Genomic DNA, 12840 nt, shown 5'->3' on the forward strand with positions numbered 1-12840 from the left:
CTCCAGTCTGAGGCACTCTTGCTAGGTGGCTGACACAAACCCCCAGTTTCGGTGGCCCCTCGTCCGGCCATTCCAATAAGATCTGTCTCCGGGCTACCAGGGAGGCAAAGACCAAGACGGCGGCCTCTCTTGCCCCCCTCCCCCCTGGACTCCGCGGTCTTCTGACACTCCAAAAATTGCCACTTTTGGACTCGGGACCACCTTCGCCCTCAGGATCTCCGACATTACATCAGTAAACCTCTGCCAGGGTACTTCCAGCTTAGGCCAGGCCCAAAACATGTGGACATGATTCAGGGGCCCGTCCGTGCACTGCCAACACCTATCCATCCCTTCAAAAGACCTACTCATCCTGGCCACAGTCATATGTGCCCTGTGCACCATCTTGAACTGAATAAGGCTACAGTAATAAGTCTTACAACACCAGGTTAAAGTTCAACAGGTTTGTTTAGAATCACTAGCCTGATGAAGGAGCTGCGCTCCAAAAGCTAGTGATTCGAAACAAACCTGTTGGACTTTAACCTGGTGTCTTAGGACTTACTGTGCCCCCCACCCCCAGTCTAACGCCAGCATCTCCACATCATGAATAAGATCCGTTCATCCTCATCAGAGCCTCCCACGACCCAGCTTCCAACTCTCTCCCCTGCTCTTCCTCCCACTTGCGCTTCACTACCCCTATCGGGGCCCCCCTCCCAATCCATTAGCTCCTTATAGATTTCTGATACTCTGCCCTCACCCACCCCTGTTTTTGACACCAACTTGTCCTATAGCCCATGGGGCGGCAGGTGGGGAAAGGTTGGCATCTGCTTCCTAACAAAATCCCTCACCTGCAAACACCGGAACCCATTTCCGCTGGACAGCTCAAATTCTACTCTCTGAATAAAGAACCAACCTCTGACATCATCGCCCCCACCCTGTATATCTTCCATCATTCGCCTTAAATTTATGTCCCCTTGTAATGGTTTGTTCCACCCGGGGAAAAAGTTTCTGACTATCTATTCCCCTGACCATCTTATAAACCTCTATTAAGTCGCCCCTCATCCTTCTCCGTTCTAATGAGAAAAGGCCTAGCACCCTCCACCTTTCCTCGTAAGACCTACTCTCCATTCCAGGCAACATCCTGGTAAATCTCCTTTGCACCTTTTCCAAAGCTTCCACATCCTACATGCCAGCAAAGTTGAAATCCATTAAATATAAGGAATAGTCGCAACATGCATACAACATTGGCTTAGTGATAGGAAGGAGAATGGTGGTGAACGGTTGTCTTTTGGACAGGAAGAAAGTGTATAGTAGTGTTCCCCAGAGGCCATTACCAGGATCACTGGTTTTCTTGACTTTGTTGGGTATACGGGGTAACATCTCAATGTTAGTAAATGACATAAAACGTGGAAGTACAGTATTATGAACTGAGAAGCATAGTGAGCAGGCACGTGGCAGATTGAATTTAATGCAGAGAAGTGTGAAATGTTGCTTTTTTAATAAATATTTGGATTACCCAATTCTTCTTTTCCCAATTAAGGGGCAATCCACCTACCCTGAACATCTTTGGGTTGTGGGGGTGAGTCCCACACAGACACGGTGACAATGTGCAAGCTCCACACGAACAGTGACCATGAGCTGGGATCGAACCTGGTCCTCAGTGTCGTGAGGCAGCAGTGCTAACCACTGCGGCACCATACCACCCCAAAATGATGCATTCTAAGAGTAAGAAGATGCAATATAAATTGAAAGATACAATTCTAAAGTGGGTGGAGGAACAATGATCTGGGGTATATGTCCACAAATCATTAAAGGTGGCTAGACAGATTGAGAAAGCAATTGCAGAATCCTGAACTTCATAACTAAAGGCACACAGTGCAAAAGCAAGTCACTCATGATGAATATTTAAAACACTGGTTTAACCTCAAATGGAGTATTGTGTCCGATAATGGGCTTTCGGAAGCAGGTGAGGCTGCATTTAAAAAAAAGCTTTGAAAATGGTTCCAAGGATATGACATTTTTATTATGTGGATAGATTGGAGAAACTGGGGTTATTATCCTTGGAAGAGAGTGTTGAAAGAAGATTTGGGAGAGACATTCAAAATCATGAGGGATCCAGATAAGAGTAGAAATTGGGGGAAACTGATAGTGAAAGAGTCGAGAAACACATTTAAGGGGATTGGCAAAAGAAGGAATAGCAACATTTTTTTTAAAACACAGCAAGTGGTTATAATCTGCAATATATTGCCTGAGCATGTGGTGGAGGCAGTTTCGATCATCGTTTTCAAAAAGGGTTTAGATAAGTAGTTGAAGGGCAGGTGAGTGGAAATAGCTTGAGTTGCTGTTAGAGAGCTAGCACTGACATGGTGGGCCAAATGGCCTCTCTGCATCCTATGATTCTAGAGAACTTGCATGCAGATTGTTAATTTAAGTTTCACTATATTTTTTTGCCACTCCGCTAGACAGTAAGAATATCTCCGCTTAGGTGAACTGTTTCATGTTGGAAGAAGGATGGGAGTGACATGGAGCATAATTCTCCGTTTGGGAGACTAAATGTTGATGCCGGGACTGAATTGTGTGCAGTTTGCGTTTCCGTTGGCGCTATTTGTGGGGCAATTCAGAGCGTGCTAATAGGCCAGCAACTCCCAGCCCAGCAGGCATTCTAACCGCTGGGGCTGGAGTTAGTGCCAAAGAGCCTAGCAGCTGGAGCTGTTTTTAAGCACTCCACTTACCATACACACTCACTGCAGCCACCAAGATGGATCAGAGAAGACCCGCCCACGAAGTCGAGAAATCGAGGTGGACCTCCACTCCTCGCTGGCATGGAGGGACGCCCTCTTCCCCAGCTTGGGCCTCAGACTCAAACTTGCGACCCTGAACACTGCCTGGGAGGTGATTGCAGAGGCAGTGAGTGCTGCAAGTCTCACCAGGAGGAGACAGTTGTGATCTGGAGGGATGAGGTTCCCTGGGGGCCAGCAAACCAGGGGGAGTTCCAAAAGCTGCGGTGCAGGTGTCCTCTGGTTGGGTTGAACTGAACCCCTGCAGTGGTGCAGTGCTTCTGAGGAGTGCCAACAACTGGTGGGCTCCTGATTGAGCTTGGCCCTTGATGATGCAGCTGGGGTATGAGGGTGTCCAGAGGGGCAACTTGGGTGGGCTTCCAGATGACAGGCCTTCTGAGTATTTAAAGGTCACAAGCAGAACTCAGCAGTGTGAGCAGCCAGGATCCTGTAAGTAGCACTGTAAGTGGCAGTCTGAACCAGGCCACCTCAATCATGGGGGGGGGGGGGGGGGTCACGCCACTGACTTGACACCAAGTCACTATCTGCTACTGCCCCTGCAGCCAACCCCAGCAAGCCCAATAGTGTTCAGTGATTTTTCAGTTTTTTTAGCCCTCACTTCCCTCCAAATGCTGGTGCCCAGTCCACGTTTGTAAATGATTGTAATAATTCACACAACCGCGACCTCCAGCACAGAAGAGCGGAGCATTGCGGAAAGGCACGGCATACTGTGTCCAACCCGCTAATCACATTTAAGTGTATGCAAATGCCGATTCTGTGCTTGTGGGGCGCAAACCTAGTTATTGCCACCAGCAAGGGACTGGAGCATTGCGGCCAAATCAGTGCAGGGCATGGACCTAGATATTTGCCTGGCACCCGATTCTCCGTCTGAATACAGTTCGCATTTGCGGCGTGAGGCAGAGAATTTTGCCTATGGTATACTCAAATCGACCTGCCATCAGCAATTTACTTATGGACCGCAAAATAGGAGCAGAAGTAGGCCATTTGGCCCCTTTAGCCTGCTCCATCCTTCATTAATACCAGGACTGTATTTATGTTTGGAATTCCACATTCCCACCTAACCCATATAACCATAAATTCCCTTGCCAAACAAGAATCAATCTGCCTCCGCCTTAACAAATTCAATGATTGATTGCTTTCTGAGGCAGAGTTCCAAAGTCTCTCAACCCTCTGAAAGAGAAAAATTCTTATCTCTCTCTCCCGAAAGGGTGACCCCTAATTTTAAAACATGTCTCTGAATTCAGGACTCCTCCACAAGAGGAAACATTGGGTGAGATCTTCCCAAAAGGGGACAGAGATCCAGAGCATGCGCATTATTCATTCGCTCACATGGCTATTCAACACGACTCGCTTTGAATAAGCGGCCTAAATGGGGAATGCGGGTCCGAGAACGCACATAGCCCCGCTTTTTACAACGCGGAGCTCTGCTGGCCGAAACTCTACATTGTAGCGAGATTTCCGAGGCCCACAAAAAAAAATCTCCGACCTCCCCCCAGCCCGAACACAGCATGGAATGGTCCCACGCACCCCCAATACCTGGCAATCTCGGCATGATTGTGCGCGTGCAAACAATGCCATCTTTGCACCGCCATTGCCAGTGTCACCTTGGCACTGACAGGCTGGCACCCAGGTGGCACTGATGGTGTCAGGTTGGGACTGTCAGGGTGCCCAGGTGGCACTGGCAATGCCAGGGCACCACCCTGCCCAAAGGTCACGCAGCTGGGAGCCTCCAACCCCCTTGGGGACACCCACAAGTGCCATTCGATCTGGTCCCCATTGTTGCGGACCAGTACAACAGAGCTTGCCCGAGGTGAAGGGATTGAATCCCAAAGCCTCAAGTACCTTGGGAATCTGTACATTACAGTAAGGCTTGCTGCCTCGCTCTGATATGCAGATTTGCCAAAAACTGATCCCGCCCATTTTGGGCAAGATTCGCCTTGCAACGTTGCGAGATAGCGTTGAATCTCGCGAGAGGTTGCGAGCCAGGTAGATCCCGGGAGCAGGCTTTATTGGCTTTAGCTGGCCCACTGCGCCGAGCTATTTTCCGACACAGCATGACCGGAAGATCGCACCCATACTGTTCAGGATCTTTTATACTTGAATCAAGTCACCTCTTGTTCTTCTAAACTCAAATGGAAACAACTCCAGTCTGTCCAATCTTTCCTCGTGAGACTATGCACACACCAGTTATCAATCTAGTAAACCTTCACTGAACCGGATCCAATGCATTTCCATCCTTTCTTAAATAAGGAGAGTACAAAGTATTCGAGATGTGGTTTCACCAATGCCACGTATAACTGACACACAACATTCTTCCTTTTTATGTTTAATTCCCCTTGTAATGAAGGATAGCATTTCATTAGCCTTCTTATGACTTGCAGTACCTGCATACTGACTGTGATTCATTCACTCACTGGAACATCTAGATCCCTCTGCACCTCGGAACTCAGCAGCCGTTCTTTGTTTAAGTAATAATCTGTCTTTTATTCTTCTTGCCAAAATGGACAATTTCACATTTGCCCACATTACACTCAATTTGCCAGGTTTTTGCCCACTCACTGAACATTATCCTTGTCCCTTTGCATCCTCCTCACAATTTACTTTTGTACCTACCTTTGTGTCAACAACAAATTTAGAAACCATACCTTCAATCCCTTAATCCAAGTCATTTATACAATTTGTAAAAATTTGAGTTCCCAGCACTGAACCCTGTGGCACATCACTCGTCACATCCTGTCAACCAGAAAAAGACTAATTTATGTCAGCTGTTTCCTGTTAGCTAGCCAATCTTCAATCCATGCCAATATGTTACCCCTTATACCATAAGCTTCTAATTTACACAATAACCTTTGATGTGACACCTTAGAAACGCCTTCTGGGGCAGCACGGTGGCGCAGTGCGTTAGCCCTGCTGCCTCACGGCACCGAGGTCCCAGGTTCGATCCCGGCACTGGGTCACTGTCCGTGTGGAGTTTGCACATTCTCCCCGTGTTTGCGTGGGTTTCACCCCCACAACACAAAGATGTGCAGGGTAGGTGGATTGGCCACTCTAAATTGCCCCTTAATTGGAAAAAATGAATTGGGTATTCTAAATTCATTTTTTTTTTAAAAGAAATGCCTTCTAGAAATCCAAGTACATACATCCATTGGTTCTCCTTTAATCACAGTACATGTGACTCCTTCAAAGAATTCCAATCAATTGTTTGAGCATAATTTCCCTTTCACAAAATATGTTGACTCTTCCTGATTGCCCTGAATATTTTCAAATGCCCTGCTATAACATCTTTAATAATGGCTTCTAACAGTTTCCCTGTGACAGATGTTAGGCTAACTGGCCTATAGTTTCCTGCTTTCTGTCTCCCTTCGTTTTTGAACAATGAGGTACATTTACTATCTTCCAATCTAATGGAACCTTCCCTGAATCTAGGGAATTTTGGAAAATTTAAATCAATACATTAACTATCTCATTAGCTACTTTTTCAAGACCTTTTGGTGAAGTCCATCTGGACCAAGGGGTTTGTCAGCCTGCCTACCCAACAGTTTGCTTAATGCCACTTCCCTGGTGATTATAATTTTCTTGTTCTTCCCTCTTTTCCATTTCCCAATTTACAGCTATTTCTGGGATGTTACTATTGGAGACTGTTGCAAAATACCTGTTTAATTTATCCAGCGAGTCCTACTTTCCATTACCAATTCTCCAGACACACTTTCTATAGGATTATGGAAGTTTTCTTTCTCATTAGAATGTCTATTCCGTGTATTCTGAAATATGAAATGAAATGAAAATCGTTTATTATCACAAGTAGGCTTCAAATTAAGTTGCTGTGAAAAGCCCCTAGTCGCCATATTCCGGCACCTATTCGGGGAGGCTGGTACGGGGATTGAACCGTGCTGCTGGCCTGCCTTGGTCTGCTTAAAAGCCAGCTATTTAGCCCTGTGCTAAACCAGACCCTTAAATAAATGTCTGCTACTGAATCTGTTGATTGCTCCGTTAAGTATATTTACTCGTTCACTCTCTGGCTAGCTCCACTTTCATTGTCCTCATGATTGCCCTGATTTAAATTTAATATACTAGTGTTAGACACACTCTTCTCTCCCTTTAAACTGAATGTAAAATTCAGTCCTATTATGATTGTTGCTACGAAAGGATGCCTTCGCCATGAGGTTAACAATTAGTCCTATCTCATTGCACAATATCGGGTCTCGTGTAGCCTGCCCTCTGGTTGGCTCCAGAACATGTTCTAAGAAATTATCCTGAAAAATTCTATCAGCTCCTCATCTACACTACCTTTGCCCATGCGATTTTTCCAAACTGTATGTAGATTAAATACAGATTATTGCAGTAAGTTTCTGGCAAACTCCCATTCTCTCTTTTATACTCTGTCCTACCATGTATTTACAATTAGGGGGCCTGTACGCCACTTCCACAAGTGACTTCTTGCCGTTGTAATTCATCATCTTAACCCAAACTTAAGGGCAGCACGGTAGTATTGTGGATAGCACAATTGCTTCATAGCTCCAGGGTCCCAGGTTCGATTCCGGCTTGGGTCACTGTCTGTGCGGAATCTGCACATCCTCCCCGTGTGTGCGTGGGTTTCCTCCGGGTGCTCCGGTTTCCTCCCACAGTCCAAAGATGTGCAGGTTAGGTGGATTGGCCATGATAAATTGCCCTTTGTGTCCAAAATTGCCCTCAGTGTTGGGTGGGGTGACTGGGTTATGGGGATAGGGTGGAGATGTTGACCTTGGGTGTAGAGTGCTCTTTCTAAGAGCCGGTGCAGACTCGATGGGCCGAATGGCCTCCTTCTGCACTGTAAATTCTATGAAACTGATTCATCCTGGTTTGCTCAACTTGGGTCATTATTCTTTAATGTGCGAATATCATCATGAATTAACCAACAGGCGCCGTTTTTCTTCTCCTTCATAAATGTCACATATCCTTCAATATTCAGGTTCTAATCTATGTCACAGATGGAGTTCATCAGGACCTTGTCAGTCCGCAGCTCCATCAGTTTGCTCAGTACCACTTCCTTGTGATTGTACTTTCACCATGTTCCCTTCTTTCTTTCACTTCCTGATTTACAGCTATTACTGGAATTTCTTTGTCCCGTCTGTAGTGAAGACAAGTAGAATATTTGTTCATTTCAGCTACCATTTTCTTATTATCTATTAATAACTTCCCATTATCACTCTAGACAACCAACATTCACTACTTATTCTTAAACATCTGTTTTTGTGGAACAGTCTTGATGGTTGTCACAGATATTATGACTAGGTAAAGGAAGCGGCATGACTTCTCAAGTCTACTCCATGGATACAAATATGTATAAACAACTGGCATTAATGTAAACATTTTGGTTTCTAGTTCCCTTAAAAGAAATGTAGCTTCCTTTTGTATGAAGTGAGTAAGGGCTTGCGAATAGTTGGGACAAGTGATTCCAATAAAATAAGTCTGGCCTCCAGTCATACACTTTGCTTGGTGATCGCATATGTATTTGTGTGAATTCCAATGGAATTATTCACCTACAGGTATTATGAGTGTAAGTGCTTCAAAGTGTTTGTCAGCGTTTAATGTGGAGAAGTTGATAATGGTGTGATTAGAGTGTGTGAAGGAAGAAATTCACAACACTGGGGCCAGAAAGCAAATTGTTAGAAATTATTTGATGGGGTTTGGGCGTCAAGGTGATGCTTGAGATTGTATCCCGTTTGAATGTTGCATTGTGTTTAACACTTTCTGATGGTGTGTAGTACCAGTTAATGATGTGCAAAATCTTTTGGCGACATGGTTTAATTCATGCCTGTGTTTTGGTCATTCGCTGTCCAAATCACAGGTCAGGTGCTTTTTATATTCTTAAGAGTTCTTTTAAAGTTAATAATCCAGTTAGATCCTTGTTGTCCAGCTTGTTTGTATTAAGTGGATCAGTGCAAGTATAAGAACAGACCTACAGTCAGACTATATTTATATAAAAGGAACATCTTTGGCAAATTGTTCTCGCCTCTGAAACCAAGATATGGATCCCTTGCCCTTACCTCTCCCTCTGTTTCCAATTCCACATTCCTTCATCTGTTCTGTGAAAATTGCTTCTATGAGGTTTAGCTAATTTGTAAGTAGCGTTTTCTATTGCTATAATTTTTTTTTGCTTTTATTAAATATGATCAACTCCCACTTTGGATTATGTAAACTGAACAATGATCTTATTTTAAACTGAGTGGTTGTGTGGGAACTATCTGTTTAAAATTGTGGGTGTCTCTTGCGAGCTTTGTGGGGTTGTCATTCGCAGGCAAAGAGGTGGCTGACTTCTTCTACATTTGGAAAATTTTGTTCAAACCAGAACATAAGCGATACTTATGTTGTGACTGATGGGACCATAGGGGAAGGAATGATCCTGGGGGTGGCAGGGTTGCTGGTAGGCCCATAGGAGCTGGGGCGGGGCTGGAGTCAGCCTGGACTCAGGCCAGAGACTGCTTGCCACGACTTTGGAACCCTGCCTCTTCTGCCAGAATCACGACTTAGACTGCCGCGGCCAGCTGGGACCACACCGTCTGGTGCGTGCAGACACAGCAGATTCAGGCACGAGTAATCCGGGACAAATGGCATCCTGCAAAGCCGAATTCTGAGACCGTCCCAATTGGAATTCCCCCTGCCAGAATTTGAAAGATTGGTGTTCTGGTGTGGTTTATTGTGTAACAGTGCCTTGGTGCTGGCTGCTGCTTATTTAACTGGAAATCTTCTCGTCTTTTGTATAATGAGAACTATCTATCTGATTGCAAAATGTTGACTGGAGGCCGGTTCTTAAACTTCAGACTGTCTACATTTAATTGAACTGCTGAGTTTAAAATTATAGACAGTAAGAGGGATAGTTTATCGAATTGGCTCTTTCACCATTTTATGCCCAGTACCTAAAAGGGTAGAGTTTTTATTTCCAAACTTTGATCCTAATTTGGGAAATTTGTACAGTATTTAATACTTCATTTTAGCAGTTTTAAAGAATTACTCATTCACTGTTGCACTACTGGTTTTGATTTTCAGGTGAAAGAGCTTCTGACTTCATTTGGCCCTCTTAAAGCTTTTAACCTAGTAAAGGACAGTGCAACATCTCTATCCAAAGGTTATGCCTTCTGTGAATATGTGGATATCAATGTTACTGATCAGGTATGATCAATTCTACATTACTGGAAATAGCATATTGAGTTTTAATATCACCCAGTTTCATAACGGATGGCTCAATAATGGAATAGCATGTTTGGGATAATCAGAACAATATTTTGTCAATTCATAGTTTAGTTGATAGTTATCTGGTTTTAATTCTGAGACAAGAAAACGTGCCATGATGGAGGTTGTAATTTGAATGATAGTTTCTGTGATGTGACCATATTGGTCTTTGGAGTTGTAAAATTCAAATGATCGAGGGGAGGGGTATTTGGGGGTAACTTGAAGTCGGCCAGATCCAATCTCATCCAGATGGCGATTGGCCTAAAAAATAAACGGTAAAACCTGGGGTGTATTGGATAAAAGGTAAGGAATGTTCTTGACTTTTTTGAGTATAGGATCATAGAATCGAATATCAGAATTAAGTAAAATGGACTTGTAATGTTGTAGATTTCCCAATTCTCATTCTGTGCATTCGCTTTTGTCGCACTGTATGCTGTTTTCCCCTCTTTGAATGGCTGCAATCAAATGAAGTTGCACTATTTAGGATGCCTCTTTTCTCTCTGTCTTAGTTCAACATTTGCCCTTTGTTTTTTTTTGGTTGCTCTGCTTCACTTTAATGACATGGTCCCCATTTATTTTCAAAATTCACATGTGGTTACTGGAGATCAGATGTTGAATGCATTGTTGCGGTATATTGTACACTGTGTCTCTTGCCTTGTTTTGCATGATGGGTGTCATCCTTTCACATCACTTCACTTTTCTCGCTTTTGGTCAACACACTTGTGCTTCGACTGACTACAGTTGGTAAGTTTGCATGAATGCTGTTGTATATAATATTAAAAACAGGTGGAAATCCTTACTTTGTAACTGGTACAAACCTAAAATGACCATTAATGCCAGGCACTTTTCCAAACTTGTGCAATCACAACTTTTCATGACTTTGAATAAATGTATAAAGAATCAATGATTGGGTTCACTAGTTGACCAGAGATTTCCCCAACATTGATTTCCAAGGTAACAAGTGCTAACAGGACAAGAATATTTAGCAATAAGAAGTGGCAACTCGTTTCAACAAGCCAATCCTAACTGTTCAACCAGCAGCAGTTCCAGACAGTAGCCTTCTAACATACTGCATGCAGTGTGTATGCTTGAATGTGCTACTGATGTAAATTAATATTTCTGTATGCAGAGCTGTTGATGACCATAGCCAGTAGCTTCCTTCTCTTAAGGCAGTGTTATTCATTAACCAAGCATGACATCTTGCCTGGCGTTCTCACTCTTGCACACTTCCATTTATTCTCTGTGCTGATGGACTGAGAGTGCAGTCCCATGTACATGGAGCAGTGGGGGCCTCCTGAGGGCCACAAGTAATGGGGAAAGTGGACCACTGTCCTGAAGATTTATTGGCTTCTAGGAGAGCTTGGTGACGGCCAGCCTTTTGGTTCATACAGCCTGGGATCACATTGCATCTCTGGTTTTAGGCTTAAACTTCTGTGGAGACCAACACTCAAGCCTGCAAACCATAAGCATGATGAGTTTCATCAGTTTTCTGCTGGGTCTCCATCAGGGGCTTCAGGTATGTCTACTTCCTACCAGCTGATCCTTGCAAAGTTGTGGAGAAGCCCACAGTTTCAGTTATCTGCTTCTTGGTGGGTGTATAATGAAGAGTGTCAATGGGAAATTGGAATTCAAAATGGGGACTTGGTAAAATCTGAACTACAGTAAAACCTATTAATGTTTGTGAAAACTAATTTGAGGCTTAGTATGATTTATGCTGTTCAGTACTGTTGTACAGAATATGCAATAATGTTTGTGTTTTTCAGAAACATGTTTTTAAATCAACTGATATTAGGAATGATTTGTTTTATTTTCAATGTATAATGGATTATAAGGAACATGGTTGCAGTTTGCTGCATTAAAGTCCACAAAATAACCCAATTGTGGGCATGTGTTTTGAGCCAATATTGAAACGTTTGAAAATTGATGCAGTTCTTGGACAATTTTCACCAAACATGCTTGTTCTGAATGATGTGTTCTTTTTAGGCAATCGCAGGGTTGAATGGAATGCAGCTTGGGGATAAGAAGCTTATAGTGCAAAGGGCCAGCGTTGGTGCAAAGAATGCCAATCCGGTAACTAATTTATAGTTTCACTCTCTCTGTCAGTTTGATCTTCACACGGTGCTAGAAAACTTTACAGCCTTTGAACAGTATCTCTTGTACTTCTAAAATCAGCAAACCTGCTCCTATCGTCCCCTTTTCCCGTCAGGTCCTTTTTTTTACCATTTATTCAAATCCGCACTGCTGTAAAGGGTTTTATTTTTACTCTAATGTGGTTGTGCCAATCCAAATCTTATCAGCTTTGGAGTGACTTAATCAAGTGGAACTGAGACTCCAGATAAAATTATGTAATCAGATGAAAATTTAGTTGAGTGGGCAGCAACGCTATATTAAGGTAACTACCCGTGTTGTGCAGTCAACGTAGAGTTAAGTCTGTACTTAAACTGATTGCATTTATTTAGAATTCAGCTGGGTGCTTTGGAATATTAATTTTTTTTAAAACAATGTCATGCAACTTTGAGCAGCAACACTTACAAATCTGAAAACCAGAGTGCATGTCTGTGACCTGTTTTCTACGAATGTACACGATTGAATGGAAGTTGTAGTTTCCCAAATAATGACCCCAATGACTAGTTGAGTTCATACCTTCCAGTGTCAGATTTTCTCCCCTTAAAGATATTGACTCCTCGTTGTATACAGATTCCATATACAATTGTCAACCTACCGTACCTTTTAACCAGTGTTTAATTATTTATATGTAAACTTTCGTAAGCAAACTATTCAGCTGGGGAAAGAGTATCACAGTTGGAATTAATCCTGTGCTGCTCTGAATTCCGCAGACGCACTTCCAGTAGGGGAG

General features: G+C 43.5%; 1 protein-coding gene across 1 annotated transcript in view; it reads left to right on the plus strand.

Annotated features, from left to right (window-relative positions):
* The window catches only part of LOC119952912 (splicing factor U2AF 65 kDa subunit-like), a gene marked incomplete at its 5' end in the record, with an annotated part of 42359 nt that overhangs the window by 14241 nt on the left and 15278 nt on the right, over positions 1-12840 (plus strand). The window contains 3 exons of the mRNA XM_038776541.1: positions 9801-9923; positions 10725-10727; positions 11967-12053. Coding sequence (XP_038632469.1) covers positions 9801-9923; positions 10725-10727; positions 11967-12053 — 213 coding nt within the window. The remainder of the gene's footprint in view (positions 1-9800; positions 9924-10724; positions 10728-11966; positions 12054-12840) is intronic.

This window comes from Scyliorhinus canicula, chromosome 18, assembly GCF_902713615.1.
Source record: "Scyliorhinus canicula chromosome 18, sScyCan1.1, whole genome shotgun sequence".
Lineage (NCBI taxonomy): Eukaryota > Metazoa > Chordata > Chondrichthyes > Carcharhiniformes > Scyliorhinidae > Scyliorhinus > Scyliorhinus canicula.